The following is a 16,415-nucleotide window of genomic DNA, read 5'->3' on the forward strand; positions in this document are numbered from 1 at the left end:
GAGAGAGAGAGAGAGAGAGAGAGAGAGAGAGAGAGAGAGAGAGAGAGCTCTGACTGAGAACGAAGTACCTGCTCCAAGATCAACACCTTCAGGTCCGACTGAAATGTGCAGCTTTCCATATGGCAGGCCAAATACCTCCAAATACCTCCAAGGTTTTACTGTGACGAGAAGTGAGTTTGGAGGAGTCCAAGCAGGGCTTTTTACCCATCATGCTTTGAGGCTGCTTCACTGTCAGCTCTAGCTGTTTTACACAAAGGGGAGGAAGGAGGTCTACCTCCAAAATGTTTCACTTCAAATCAACAAAATGGAAAACAAACCCAGACACAAGCGAGCCAACTCAGAACAGACCGAACCAGAACCCTGACCGGGTCTTGCCAAGCTCTACCATCTCGGGTAAACATAAATTATTTTTATCCTGTGTAGCTTGAAGATTATTGACAATAAATATCAAACTTGTGAACCAAGTTCTTGTTTTCATACAAGGTATCCGCATGTTTCAGCTGGACAGACTTAAGACATTTAAAGATATTTTTAATGAAACCTTGAATTAAATTTACGAAGGAAAAAAAACTGTAAATGTGGGGAAAGTTTGGGAGATCCTGCTGTCTTACAATCAAGCGTTGCCTGAATTGCTATATTTCCGGGGTGTGTTTCATTGTCTCTTTTTTCCATTTCATTTACTAAATAATAAATATGAATAATTAATGAAACAAAAGTCATGAATGAAAAAGAGCAGAAATGAGTGTAAACTTGTAATAATTGTGGCTCTTGGCAGCAGCGTTGTGCTTCTCACATGACATATGGCTCTTTGCAGCCATAGCACAGAATGCACCTAGCCTAGCATGGGTTGCTAACAGAAAAAAGCTTTGTTAGCTAGCTAAAATAAGCTAGAAAGCTTATTTTCTAGCCAAGCTAGCTTATTTTAGCTAGCTAAAATACCGTACGCTAGAAAGCTTATTTTAGCTAGCTAAGCTATTTTAGCTAGCTACAATAGCTAGCTGGCAAATCCTGCTAGCTAAATAGCTAAATAGCTAGCTAACTAGTAGGATTTGCTTGTTAACATCTATTATCAGCTAGATACCAATAGCCTTAACTGTCACAAATCCCAGAACGCAATAAAGATGCCATGACTCAAACGTTTGCCTCACAGAAAACTACAAATACGAGGTTAAATGTCCTGAAAGGACAAAATTAAGACCTGCGATTAACGCATTTAAGTTCAACTTACTTTTTTATTTTATTAATTTAATTCTAGATCTTAATTCAAGATACGTGAATTTAAGGCCGTTTAAGGATGAGCGGACACCCTGTCACAGCAGTTGGATGTAGCATATGAAGAGGATACATTTTAACATGAGCTGCATGTTGAATCAATGTAAACTTTCCCACTGACTACTTACTCTGCAGACGGACATCTGGTTGGTGGTGAGGGTCCCCGTCTTGTCAGAGCAGATGACAGACGTGCAGCCCAGGGTTTCCACCGACGGCAGGCTGCGGACGATGGCGTTCTTCTTGGCCATGCGGCGCGTGCCCAGGGCCAGGCAAGTGGTGATGACGGCGGGCAGGCCCTCGGGGATGGCGGCCACGGCCAAGGCAACGGCGATCTTGAAGTAATAAATCGCCCCCCGGACCCAGGAGCCGCCGTGGACGGGGTCTCCAAAGTGGCCGATGTTGATGACCCACACGGCCACACAGATCAGGGAGATGACCTTCGACAGCTGCTGGCCGAACTCGTCCAGCTTCTGCTGCAGCGGCGTCTTCTCCTGCTCCGTGGCCGCCATCTGGTTGCGGATTTTACCGATCTCGGTGTTGACGCCGGTGGCGACGACGACGCCGATGGCGCGTCCTGCGGCGATGTTGGTGCCCTGAGGACAGCAGAGGAACAAGCAGGAGAGAAATAGTAATTTACTTCTATTACAGGCAGCAAATTACAAATGCATAGTATCCCTGGGTGTTTCAGGAACTTTGTTCAAAAAAACAAAAAGAAACGATCAATATCCTTGTATAAAAAAAAGAGCATGCTGCGGGGAACTGCAGAGGGTTTACTCACAGAAAACAGCATGTTCTTTTTGTCCTGGTTCACAGCTCTGGGGTCAGGAACCGGGTCAGAGTGTTTGATGACGGACACAGACTCCCCTTAAAACAACAACACGTTACTATCCTGTCATGGATTTCCACATAGATGTCATTAGGTATGCACAATATATAACCAATGCTGATAATTTCAGCACAATGCTTCTAGACTATTTACTTAATTGTTTATTTATTGTAAATCATATTGTTATAGCAACCTTCACCAGCATTAAAGCACGTTTTCCTAATATCTCGCAGCCCGTGAACGCACCATTACCGTGCCATATCATTAGGTAAACAACACTTCACACAGATTACCACGCAATATTAAACTGGACGTTTGCATGTGGCAGTGACTGGTGTCACTGGTGTACCTGTAAGGATGGACTGGTCCACTCGTAGAGTAGTGGACTTTATCGAGGTCACTCTGATGTCGGCAGGCACCTTGTCCCCAACTAAAATATTGGAAAAATAAAATCAATACAAGCATGTTTTTGTTGTTTTTCTTTAGCTTGCTTGTCCTGTTGTCTTTTCTGAACTTGATCATGTTGTTTATTTTCTTTCACCGTTTGCTTATTTAATTTTTTCCCCCCCCTTTTCAAAATCGGTTCACAGAACCACGTCCGGAAAGATTATAAACCCTTTTGTGAAATGGAGGAAAGTTATAATTTGTGTTTGGTGGGAAGGAAAATGTACTTTTCTGATAAATCCTGTGATAATGCTGACATCTAATCGACGATGTTGAAAATCTAAAAACTTGTTTGTAAAACAAAGACAAAGTTTTATTTAAAGCAACAAGTGTGTGTGGTTTTAATCGTAGAAATGGGTGGAAGGTGGTTCCAGGCGTAAAAAGAACCTGACTGTAGAGCCTTTAGTTTCTTATTGTCTGGACTTAAGATGAACAATGTGTAGCCTACAGCACAGTTACATTTGGCAATAATAATTCTCATTATGATTAACCTGTGAATCCATATGATAGTTCTCTGCACCCACTTAGAGTTTAACATCTACAATAACATAGAGACAAATAAAAACACCCCCCAAAAAGTTGATGGACAACTATAAAAAGTCCAATTTGTGTTACGTTTCAACACTTTTTTGTGTTTTTACACTAAAGTATTGCAACGAAGCTCTAATGATAGCCGGTTCTTTAAACTCACTTTCCTGGAAAAACTCTGTAAAAGAGAATGTTCAGGTTGTCTTTTATTTACTTTTTTAAATGCACATTTTGTAAATAGAGTACAATTTATCATTACCAGGAAACGTGGCTACCTGATAAATAAATAAAACAGATTGAAGTTTGAAATACTCAATCATAATAAGTTATAATTAATACTTCTTAAGCATCAATCCCAAAAAGGGCTTTCAATTTATTTTCAAGATCAGGAATGATTGATAGAATTTTACTTCTAATTTTTTACAATCTGAATAAATTTCAATGTCGAGTGCCTTTAGTTTTGCTTATTTTAATACAAATAACAGAGCTGGTGTGACAAATACTATTACTGTGCACAAAAAAAAACTTAACAGGAAAAACCAATTTCCAAACTGCTGGTGGAACATTTCCTGGAAATAAAAACCTTGGTTTGCCACTGCAGAAAAATGAATTCAGTCTTTTCACAGGCGGCCTAAAAATCTCTCAAGGATTTCCTGAAACTGTTAGAATTCAGTTCATTAGATTTTAATACAACAAACCACTGAGCTCCTGTGTAAACACAGCAAAGAGAACATGCACTTTTAATAAGGTAAAGACTGGGCTGAACCCTGAAGGAGAACTGCAGCTTTTCTGGTCAAACCACATTAAACATCCGTGTTCAGAAAATACGTCGCTGGGTGAGAAAAACAGATGGGTTCAGACCAGGATCAGCCTCCAGCCACAGGTAAACAACAGCTCGATACAACCTTGATGGAGTCACGTTGCACAAGAATCGATGGTTTTCCCCTCCCTTTTGTTCTCCCTTCACTCCCTGCACCTCCGATGCAACACTTCCTCATGCATGTCAGACATAAGCTGAAAAGTTGGACTTTCTGCCTATTAATCCTTCCTTATAAAGATGCTACTTGATTCCAATCAAAGAAAAAGAAAAATGTTAATAGAAATAACATTTAATGGAAACATTTTCATAAGTGAGAGCCTCTGCAGGTTTGTGAGATCTGGATAGTTTTACAAATTAAAAACAAATATTTCTTCTGCAAGTAGAATATGTTTCTTAAAGCCTTGTCCATTTGCTGTTAGCATAACAACTTCCTCTAGGAAGTAAGTATAAACTTTTATTTCAAACAGATATGAAGGGTAATGCTTTAATTTTGACAGTCAAGACTTTTTTAACATTATACTGAAGACAGGAAGCTGTTCTTGAGTTTAGAAATATAAAACTAGCCTTCACACAAGCTGACAGCTTGTCAGTTAGAAATGTCCACTTTTAAGGCAACGTTGTTAAGGTAAAGTTTTTGCTGGCAGTTAACTGCTAACAGTTAGCTGCTAACTGTTAGCAGCTAACTGCTACTTAGTTGCCAACAAAAGCTAACTAGTTAACTAGTTAGCAGTTAATTAGCTAGCAGCTAGTTAGTTTTTGTTGACAACAAACTAGTAGTTAGTTAGCTGCCAACTACTAACATTTAGCAGCTAACTGTTAGTATTGTTAGCGGTTAATTAGCTGCTAATAATGCTAAGGAAAAAGACTGTTGAAAGCAGAGGAGGGAAATTCTAGACTTGACTGAGATCATCTTCAATTACAGTGTGTAAACAGTGAAATCTTTAGTCATATTCAATAAATCAGAATATGTTCCCATGAGGAAATTGTCAAATTTTAAAATATTTATGGAAGTATTAAACATATTTTTTTTTAAATCCACATTTTTGTATCAACAATCCTCGTATTATTGGTCTGATGTAATATTCTAACCTTAGATGTCACGCTTTCATCAACTGTAAGCAGAAAAATTATCATAAATGACAAATAAAAGCTTGAAAACATCACTGATCTATAAAACGTGCTTCACAGTGATGGTGTTGCTGAAATTAATGTTTTATTGATATTCTAATTCATTGAATTTGACTGTAGAGGTGAAAACTTGAGAAAATTAATTGTGGTCGTTTGTCGTGAGCTGCATGGACCTCTACACCTTTTAATGAGGATAATAAGTGGTAGTTTCACCAGCAGTAGGAGCGATAATTAGCTTTTTGTTTATAAATGAAATATATCAAGTTTCACGTATAGATGCTGAAAAAAAACTATCGTCATGATGGGACACAGTTGAAGGTGGAGTGTTTTGTGAGAACATTATCTTGTTTTCCTTAACAGTTTTACTTCTGACTTCTATGAGATTGTTGATAAATCAGGGTGAGAGAGGTGCTTTGGGAAATGTGTGTGTGTGTGTGTAGGAGATGGCTGGGGGCTGCAGGTTCGGTGGAGCCGGACAAGCCGAGGGCAGTAAAGACATGCTGTTCAAACGCCTACCTTCTCTTTCTGCCTCCCGCAGGCAACAAGAAGAGATTTTATGCTAATAGAGCTTTGCCAAGCTTTAGCTAAAGGAATAAATGATAAGAGGATTACTGCACTCTAGTTTTTAATTCGGCAACTGGAACATTGCAAGATGCTGTCCTAACAAAAAAACAAAACTCTGAAGTCTGTTTTCCATCCATTCAGCAGAACTTGGAGCTAAATCTAACAGTCTTGCGTAAACCTAGAGGAGTGGGGATCCTGCTTCACGTGTGGGGTCATCGTGACTTGTTTTCTTGGACAGACGCCGCGTAGGTTTCCCTCTTTTGGGTTCCATATAAACTCCCGGGTAACTCTTGACAACCAGACCGCCGCAGTGAAGCCATTCAAACAAGAGAGGAAAGTTCCAGCGGAGGCGCAAATCACAACCGCGTCGTAACCGAGCCTGGCACTGCCAGCGGCGCTGGTGGAAACTTGAGTAAATATATTTATGCTCTCCTCTCTCCTCAGGAGCACTCACTCGTTTTGCTCCTTTTCCGAAGCCTCCATGCAGTTTATTCTGAACCACCACCACAATTCTCCCCCCCCACATCGGGTTCCTGTGGAACAACCGCCGACTAATCTGTAGCACAGGACAAGGCGGGAAAAAATCAGCAGAGTGGAGGACAATGATGTGTTTACTCTGTCACCTTATCCTAACAGGATTCAGAGCGCCGCAGATCCCCGACGGATGTTTTATTGAAGATTGCCTTGCAGGATGGAACTCAGATGTTTACCCCTGTTTAAAACTGCTAAGCAACAGCATTATGTCAGTGGGTTGGAACCGCATGACTGTGTGCATTTCACAACTCTGCAGACAGGTGCGCAATATCATTACTACAGATCTTCAGCAAGCTTTCTCGATGGAGTGCTGCCAATGCCACCTCCAATAAAAACTTTCAGTGAGAGATGTTAAAAAAAAAAAAAAGGAGGACTTTCATGCTAATAAATTTTGGGTTATTGTATTTTGGTTCATAAAAGCTGCCTGTGGTGCAGAAAAGTTGTGCTTTTATCATCTTTAGCATTCAAGTTTAGACATTTCAGAGTAAATCTAAGCATCTGCATTCTGCAGCAAAAACACAGTGAGACTTTTGTTTGCTCGCTGCACTAACTGCACCACTACATAACAGCTTGAAATTAAATTTTTTCTGTCATTTTTCTCCATTTTTTCACACGACCTCGCCTTTGTTCCCTACCATAGATAATTAATGACTGCAGGGTTTCCCACAGTGTATTGTAAGCCTGGCGGGCCACCAGGCTTTATGTGGGCCCCCACCAGGCTAAGCATTCCTTATTTGTTTCAGTTTTTTTAAATGTTTGGATTTTTAAGACTTTAGTTTCGGTGTTCAGGCATTAATCTTCCAAGAACGCATAATTATCAAGCGAAATTTTCAAATTTCCTGTTGACTTTAAACATTTCTTAACTTCCAAACACAGCAGAATAAATGACTAGCACCCAGCCACCAGGTTAACAAGTTTTCTGAGAGAAACCCTGGACTGCCTGTGAATGAAAGGATGGAAGAAATATCTTGAATGTTGTTATATATCTTATCTATCTCAGGCAGGGTTTCCTCTAGTGTGTTATAAGTCTGGCAGGTCACCAGGCTTTAACTGCCTCTTCTCCAGGCTAAGAGATTTATTTTATATACCAGTAACAGTATTAGCAAATGCTTGATAAGGTGTCTGAAAATTGAATCACACCACCAGCCAATCACACATGGGTCTTTCTCTTCCAGTAACAACAAATCACAACCAGTAAATCGAAATACTGCACCAAGCAGCAGAAAAAGAAAATCCAAAACAAGTAATATCTGAATTTGGTCCCCTAAGAATATTTAGTTGAGCATGAAAACGTTGATCTGGGTCCATTTTAGGTATTATTTATTTTCGTCTTTCTACTACAGGTAAGAGCAGTGAGAATAACTCCACTTAACCTCCAAACTCTCCAGAGTTCTGCTAATCAGAGATAAAGTTCAGCGTCAAGAACTTTTTCAATTAGACACCGAATCAGTTGAGAATAATCCCAAAAATAAATATTTGTCCTCCTGTCCATTAACGAAGTCGAATCGAGGCTTTAGCTGCTGATCACCAGCAGTAACACACAACTCCCCTTCAAAAATCAACTAAAACCCCACAACACGTCTTAAACCTTGGTGCCGTAGAGACGGACCCACCAGAGAAGTGCTGGTGACAGCCCTGGTAGTGAGAGGCAAGGCAGGGGCTGAGCCTGGTGAAGCTCTACCTGTGAAGGCTTGTCCTCGTACGACTGAGTACACATTCATGTGCGATCGAGGACGCTGGCTGCAACAAGCCCAAATTCCAAGTAAGCGTTGTCGTGAGAAAAAAAAAAATCGGAGTAACACAAGTTCAATGTGTACTAACCAGGGAATTAAAAAGAGATTTATTCATTCCTGAAAACTAACAGCGCCAGTCAGGGCTTCTCCAGGAGCTAGTTGATGATTTTTTTCTTTTTTGATGTTCACTTTTTGAACCTTGGTGTTGAAACCATGGCAGCAGCTATATTCCTTCTCCCTGCCTCTCTGTGTTGCAATTATGAATGAACACCCTGATCTCTCTCTCTCCCTCTCTCCGTCTCTCACACACACACTCACGTCTCTTCCCATAAATCATCCCAACCACCTGAAACAAATCCCCAGCCAGGGAGAGCCCAGGATTACTACAGTCCCCCCCAAAAAACCAGCCGTGTTGTTGCTGGTGTGATCTCCTCGGAGGCGTGTGTGCCAGGAATACACAGATGTCGGTGGAGCTCCCAAGTGACAAACGAGGCTATTTTTAGCGCAGACTGCCCACACATCCACGACTTTACAGCAGGGGAATTGTAACGTGTGTGTGTGTTGGAGGAGAGGGGGGCGGAGTGTGAGTGAGGAGTTAACAATCAAGCAGCGTCCAGGTGGTGAGACTGAGCGCATGGAAAGCAAAAGAGACCGAGAGAGAGCGGTGGAAACTTAAACCGGGTCTTAAATAAGAGCAGAGACCGCAGCAAACTTCCACACAAACAGAAACAGCCGAACGCAAGACCTGCACAGTTACAGAAAAGTTATATAATCCAGTCTGAGATATTCCAACAGCCTTTCCAGGCTGAAGAATAAAAAGTAAAGAGTGTTTTCTGTGTGTGTCAGTAGTAATGGGGCCACGCAGGCGGCCAGGTGACGGCGGCGTTTGAGTGTGTGTGTGTGTGTGTGTGTGGCAAAGCGTAAATTCATCTGAAGCAGTGACGGGGATAATTCATCCTCGGCTAACCTGCCACCTCCACGATGTCTCCGGGGACGATGTCTCTGGCTTTGATCCTCTGGACGGCCTTGCGATCCATGCGGTACACCTTCCCCATCTCCGGCTCGTACTCCTTCAGAGCCTCGATGGCGCTCTCTGCGTTCCGCTCCTGCACAGCGAACGGCGAAAAATAAGACTTTTTTTTTTTAAAAAAGAGCAAAAATATGCATCAGGAGGAATTTAGCATTTTCGTCTTCAAACTGATTTTCGCGCTAGATGCGTTCATTTAAAGGTCGTTTTGTAAAATTGTGCTACGGCCAAAAAAAATATTTGCCTTCATAATGAAAATTCTATGAATTTCTCAGCTTTTTCTTTAAGATTAAGCATGAATAAGAATATTTTACTTTACTTTTACTAGGGATCTTGAATATAAAGGCCTTCTTCTTTCTCTTCAGTGAAAATGAAGCGGGGTGACATCTTACATGATCATGTCCTAACCTGACAGACATGTCACATCGTAATGGGCTAACGAGACAAATCCCAACCTGTAATTAACTGGGATGCACAGGTTCGTAACGGTTATAACTACTTAGGTATGTGAATATGTGAATGGTTGTGAGAAAAACAAAGTGAACTCTCTATGAAGTCTACGCTTCAGGACGTAATAAAAATATCTTAAAGTTCTGAAATAATCAAAACCTAAACGCCAGTGTACGAAACCATTATATATTTAATATATCTGCTGAAGATGAAAAAAGTCAAGGTTTGAAAGGTTCCCTAATCATCACCCCTCCACCACCATGCTTGCTCCTCTGTTTGCTCCCAGCACCAACTAGAAACAACCAATCAGAGCCAGGGGGCGGGTCTTAGCGCTGTCAATCACAATCTCCCTGCTCGTCCCTTCTTGTGGTTATTGGAAAACAAACATTATGTTTCAGTTTTAACACAACAAATATATGGATCTGTACATTCCAGTATAATTAGATATAACAGGACAGGGTCAGGACATTGTTCCAGCATTATTCTGCAAATTTCTGGCTTTTTCACATGCAATGTTAAACAGAGACCGCATGAAAAACAGTTCTCACCTGCCATACTCCAATAACAGCGTTGGCAATGAGGATAAGCAGAATAACAAGAGGCTCTACAAAGGCGGTGGTGGTTTCCTCTCCCTCTTCAAACAAAGCCAACACCTAGGAGAACATACAGCATAAGTCAGCAAACACTTTTCACTCTCGGGTCACATTTTCCCCAGACGCTGGCAGAACAAAACAAGTCGTTCAAGGAGGAATCTGGAAAAAGAAGCTCAAATTAATATGCAATAATAACCAAACCACAGTCCGTTCAGACAAATGCCAAAACCCCTGACAGCTAACATTTACGTTTCTACTTAAAGCTTGATTTAGTTAGCTTATATCAAACATGTCTGTTAGCATACATTTAGCTAGCCTAGCTAATCTACCAGCTGACTTCTAGTTTCTTTTATTAAAACAGCAGCTTACTGTTATCTGGCTATCCCAATGTTTTACTCTTTTGTTAGGTTACCTTTCATAAAACTATTACAATTTATAGTAACTTCCTTTAAGCAACAAAGTCTCAGTTTTCCTTTTTTGTAGCCAGAAACGGAAAGGAAAGAAATACAAAATAGTATAGTCTATGACCTATACTTTTTAGGTCATAGAATAAAAAAAATATTATTTTTAATTAAAAGAAAATTAAAAAGCACAGCAAGAAAAAAGCTCTTAAAAACATTTTAATTTTCCTAAATGCAAAACTAAACATGTAGACATCTGAACAGGCTTAATAGATCCCCTTCTAGACGCCACATTGGTAGATTTTGCCCAAAAAAACAACGGGCACAATGAGAAGAATACCCCCCACCCCCATTTCAACTTTACAGTTTTAAGAATAACCACAAAACATATAGTTCCAGAGCAGCTTGCATTTTTTTTGCCCCCCTTTCCCACCTGCTGCTGCACACTGCCTGCCAGCTGGCTGAAAGAAGTCTACATTTTCGCTCGCTCGTAAGACAAAGTCGCCTGAATATACTTCCGATTTTGAAAAGCACAGGCAGTCATGGTGTGGAAAGTATGTGACAAGAATCAAAAATAATACATTTCATGCTTGTAGAAAACATATTGTCAATAATTATTGTGTTGGATTATTTTAGCAGCAGCTGGATTATTGCAGTTATTGCATTTTTTGTTTAATTTTTAAAGCAACTAAATCGTGTCAGACATTGTTGTTTCAAATTTCTGTTTTACTTATCCCAGAATGTTATCACGCCCAGAGGTTGTCATGCCAACTGGGAATCAAGCTGAGCAGTGCATTTGATTAGCAGCACCTTTTTTTTTTTTTTTCAGCTCCTCGCTTATGGAAGCAGTCAGGCATGACTTGGTTTGCACGAACACCGTTTCTTTATTTTGGCTTGGTTTTGTGCAAATGCAGAGACGCCATCATTGACATTCAGTCGGCATTGCACTTCTGAGTGCCTGGTGAAAAGAAGTTCTATTTTCTCTTGAGCTCTTTTTTTGTTTGTTTGTTTCTACAAATGTGTGATTTTAAAACTCAAATAAGCTTCCATTATTGACTTATTTCACAGCCTGAACGGCTGGACCACAAAAGCAATACAGTAATAAAAGTGGATCTATGCTACAGCGGTCCCGATGGGGCCCATCAAGTGACGGCAGAATATATTCTCTGCGGAGTATTGAGCTATTGAGCAGCGGCGCGCGCCGGCGTCACGGCAGCCTGCGCTTGGTCGATTGCTCATCTTTCCCCCTCATTCGGGTCGCCAAGTCTCTCTTCTGACCGAGCCGAGATTGGAGGGCAATGACGGCAGCCCTCGCGCTGAGAGAGGCTCAAACGGCGCCAGGGACAATCATCATACATTCAGAGGCCGCCTTGAATACCTAAGTGCTTTCATCTCGGTGTTAAAGAGTTCAAACAAAGAGAGAAGTGGGGCTGATTTTGCGGTCTTGACATTTACTGAGGGAAGCCGGCCTGGAATTTGATTGTGTTCCGATTCTTCACTTGGGTTTGATTCCCAAAACTAACTCTGTCCTTTCAGCTCTCAACATCACACTAAAGCTTAATTTGGTCACAAACGAACAACTGTAGGCCAGGGCAGCGCATTATAAGCCTGGCGGGCCACCAGGCTTTACTTGTGCTCCACCAGGCTTAGCATTGCTCATTTATTTACGTCTTTTTAAAATGTTTGCATTTTTTTTAACACTTTATAGTTGGTGTTCAAATCTTTCAGTGACACACAATGTCATCTAGTGATGTTTTCAAATTTCCTGTCAACTTTAAACATTATTTTAACTCAAAAACACAACAGGCTGCTGGATGAACGACTGCTTAGCAACCAATCACTGGGCTTAGCGAGTTTTCTGGGGGAAGCCTGGGGAGGCATAAAGTGTCTTTTCTTTTGCATGCAAGCAAATTCAATAAAATGGATTTGCTCATTACTTTGACCTTAACCAGAACTCATATTTAATAATAAATAAACAAATAACATATAATAAAAACTAACTCAGCTTTGTTAGAATAGTGTGCTGTACACTGTAGGCCTCTTCCTGTATTAGACGAGACTTTTAACATTAACCCGACCCCACATCATGAGACGGTGTTCCAGTTTTTATTGTGTCCGGTGGTTAGGGTGGGTTGCTGTGTGGTTCCTTCCTGCAAAACCTCTTATGGGGTTGTGGCTTACTTTAGCGGCTTAGTCAAATAAAAACTGCAAACAACACACGGGAGATGCACCAATCAGTCAGCCAGAGATATGAATCTGAAAGTTTTTCCCTTATTTGGCTCTGATCTGTGATCAGCAGGTCAAATCCTGAAAAAACAAAAAAAGTTTTTTTTCCTGCAGGGTTGGGATTATAAGCTTAATAGTCATTTATTTTGTCACTTCCTCTTAGATTTTAAAATGACTACCTCTGTGAAAGAACCCTCTTTTTCCCCCGCGTGTTTTTCTTTTTTTTATACGTTGATATCAGGATGTGTCAGAATCAGCAGGTCAGACTTCAGAGAAACACGGAATATCGATATCGGCCGGTAAAAGTCTGATCGGTGCATCACTGCGACCAAAAATAAAAAATAAAAAGAACATTTATGGATATAAGCAAAATGAGATCCTTATAAGTAAAATTGTAATTTTTTTTTCCTGATGATTTGCACAAGTATTTAGGCGACCTGACCAGATGCATTTTACTTTAATGATCTTCACTGCCCTGCAATGCAAAGGAGGCTGGAAAATCTCGTGATCCCTATTTGAATTTATTCAAAATCGCAACCAAATGAGTCCAGGTTTAGGGTTTAACTTTGACTCAACTCCACTCCGCTTTTGCCACTCCCTGACCCCAGTGGAAACATACAAAACGCTGAGCAAATAGACGCATGAAAGAACCATAAATATCTCATCAATCAAAAGCAGAGCACCAAAACAAGAACTCTTTAAGAAGCTGACCAATGGCAACGTAATTTTTATGAGTTTTGTTTCTGTGTTGCAACTAAAGCCTTACTCCACCGAAACCACAGTGACCCAGAACCGCGCAGCCTGTCAGCTACGGCGTTTCTCTACGAACGCAGATAATAAAAGCTCAAGTCCACGTGGTGACAAGAGTTATCTTCCGTTATGAGCGTTTTCAGAGCGATTTTCCAACGTCCCAGAAATAGCAATAGCAATTTTCATCCCAAGACAGCGGGGAAGTGCTGCAACAGATGGAAAAAAGTCATTAAACAGGCAGGATTCCCTCCCTCCACCCCTCTGTGACCTTCTCCTCCCTCAGGCTGTAGTCAGGGCCACAGTTTGAGGCTCCACAACACACAGAGTTTTGATTCATTGTTTTGTTTCCAGTTTTGGCAGACGCACCGGACTTGTTCCCTGCACAGAAATCACGCCAGACGGGCTCAGAAGGGCTCACACGGAAAGACTTCACGTTTCCACATCGAAGGGGTTCGCTTCATACGGCGCAGGGAAAATCATTTGCCACCTTTGAATCTTCTTTTTTTTTGGTCACATTTTAACAGATTAAGCACATTTTAGAATTAAAAAAAAGCATAAGCAGATGCAAAATGCTGTTTTTGATAATGATTTCATCTATTAAGGGAAAAGAAATCATACAAAGGTTTTTATGTGTGCCACATTGATACCATTGAGAACATATGTTACAGGTTAAACTGAACAGGTACAACTATAACATTTCAGATATACAGCTCTGGAAAAAATTAACAGACCACTTAAAAGGATCAGTTTCTCTGATTTTGCTCATTACATGGATATGTTTGAGTAAAATGAATGACTGACAACATGTCTCTGAAATTCCAAGGTAAAATGTAATATTTACTTGCAGAAACTTAGAAATGGTCAGTGATTTCAGATCTCAAATAATGCAAAGGAAACAAGTTCATGTTCATTTAGAAACAACAAAACTAATGTTTTAACTCAGGAAGAGTTCAGAAATCAACATTTAGTGGAAAAACCAGGAGGTTTTCAATGGGGTTCAGTCCAGTGGGCTCTTCGTTTTCTTTCCAGAGCTGGATTTACAAAATTTGAGGAGGAAAAGTGATTTTAATTCATGATATGAAGGAATGTTGTGAGACAAAAAAAAAATGGCACAGACAGTTAAGCAAATAATATCACTGTCAAAGTCGATGAATCCTGGTATTTTTTCCATCCTAAACAAAATCCAAACAGCAGAAGTAAACAAAGACTGACAGTGCGCTTACAGATTCTTGGTTCTTAGAAGCTAAAATAACTATTGTGTTTTTTTGGGGGGGAAAAAAAACATGCAAACATGTTTTCCCCTTTTAAAGAAGGTGGCTCGTGTGCGGAAAGGAAAGACCAGGTTATTCGAGAATGCGTGGGAATCCTTTACCAGACAAGTCAGCTCTAAAACTATAACCAATAAACAAGGGTGATCTGATAGAATATGTATCAATAAAAGTCACAGTTTGAAAGACAAAGTAGTAAAAGCAGATGGTAAAGATTTCTTGCCGTTTTGTGGTTAATTTTTTCTGTTTAAAAAAACTATATTTCAAACATCGTACTCTTGTTTAGTTTACTTCATGCTGTCAGGCAGGTTCTATCCATCAAGTGATTTCTTGACTCTGCAGGTTGGATTGCAAAGCAAGGCTTGGGTTTGTTTGGCAACTGAATCATAAAAAAATGGTTATTTTGAAGTAAAACATGATTTTAGATGGAGGTAAATTATATTTCCAAACAGAATAATGTAAAAATTGAAAAAACTGTAGATATGTGTGAAGGGGTAAAACCTTTTCACCGTTTCTGTGAGCCCCAAGAGGAGAATAAAGTGGCTAATCGGGCAGTCTTTAAGGCAGCAATTTCCTGTCCATTGTCCAATTAGGGTCTCAAGTCCCACTGGGTTTACATTTACAATGAAGACGGAGCAGAAATGAGGAGAGTGCCGGCGGCGTTTTAATTAGCTGGTACTCACAAAGGACACGCAGGCAGCTAGCAGCAGGATCCTGACCAGGAGGTCCTCAAACTGCTCCACCACCAACTCCCACAAGGATTTCCCTGAAAACGACACGTCACACTCATCACATTGGGATCAAGACACAAGGCGTGGCGACGTGTTGACATTCTGATGATGATGATAATGATGAGCAGCTGGAAAAGCCAGGCTGTTTGCAAAGGAGTAGTATTGTGTGCTGACTTTAGGGTTGCACTCCTGCAGGGTGCAACCCTAAAGTTTACCAGCAGGTCCATATAAAACAAAAGATCCATACACAGGACACTCAATCAGGTAGTAAAGGGAGGAGGGTGGCAGCTCATTAGAAGAATCAATATTTACCTTCTTCGGCTGGGAGCTCTGTGGACGTCGCACACCATCGGTCGAGGAGGAGGGGAAAAAACGGCCAAGCAGGAGACGGCGGCGGAGGGAGAGAGAGACAAAGAGTAGTTAATGCATTTGATTACTTCAGTGTGACATTGAGATGCACACGAGCATACAAATCGCTCTGCAGGACTGCTTGGCTCCGATTAAATGCGCCACAGCACGAGCTGAGGCGGCACGGCCGCTTGATGTTTGCCGAGGATTCGAACCCAAAAGCAAACTACCGAACTTCTCTGAAGGAATTTTAAAACTGAAACCGCGATGAATAATCGGAGTTGCACTGATCTCCTGGGTCGATTTTTCCTTTTTCGTTGAGTCTGATGTTCTTGGCGAAGAGCTTTAATGAATCTGAATTTGTTTGCAAAAGCAGCAGCTAAGCATAAACATGAGCAGCCGTCAAACGAATAAAATGTGAGGCAGGCGCTTAGTAGAAGTTGTACTTTAAAAGCCAACCAAAAATGAGGGAATTTCAGGATCAAAGCATACGTCTTAACTTGTCAGATTCTGATTCAATCGCATCAAAAATTTTGCTTTGAGAATGAAAAACGCCTCTATATATCTATATGTATATACATACCTATATCTATAGAGGGTGAGGAAGAGTCATGAGAAAGAAATAAAAAAAAGACAAGATAAAAAAAACCTATTCTAATAGTCAATTTTAGCATCTAAAAATAACAGAAACTAGAGACCAAACTTCAAACTAAACATCAGATCTACTTTACATCCTAGACAGAAATCCTTAACAGATTCAAGTCAGTTGTTG

The 16,415-nt window shown here is 40.6% G+C and overlaps 1 protein-coding gene across 2 annotated transcripts in view; it reads right to left on the reverse strand.

Annotated features, from left to right (window-relative positions):
• The window catches only part of atp2a3 (ATPase sarcoplasmic/endoplasmic reticulum Ca2+ transporting 3), a 51,646-nt gene that overhangs the window by 18,599 nt on the left and 16,632 nt on the right, over positions 1-16,415 (reverse strand). For both annotated transcript variants that reach the window (XM_007557939.2, XM_007557940.2), the window contains exons 2-8: positions 15,608-15,625; positions 15,248-15,330; positions 9,875-9,979; positions 8,817-8,955; positions 2,448-2,528; positions 2,051-2,136; positions 1,401-1,865 (exon numbers count right to left, since the gene is read on the reverse strand). In XM_007557939.2, coding sequence (XP_007558001.1) covers positions 1,401-1,865; positions 2,051-2,136; positions 2,448-2,528; positions 8,817-8,955; positions 9,875-9,979; positions 15,248-15,330; positions 15,608-15,625 — 977 coding nt within the window. The remainder of the gene's footprint in view (positions 1-1,400; positions 1,866-2,050; positions 2,137-2,447; positions 2,529-8,816; positions 8,956-9,874; positions 9,980-15,247; positions 15,331-15,607; positions 15,626-16,415) is intronic.

Source organism: Poecilia formosa, unplaced genomic scaffold (genome assembly GCF_000485575.1).
Source record: "Poecilia formosa unplaced genomic scaffold, Poecilia_formosa-5.1.2 Scaffold93, whole genome shotgun sequence".
Taxonomy (NCBI): Eukaryota; Metazoa; Chordata; class Actinopteri; order Cyprinodontiformes; family Poeciliidae; genus Poecilia; species Poecilia formosa.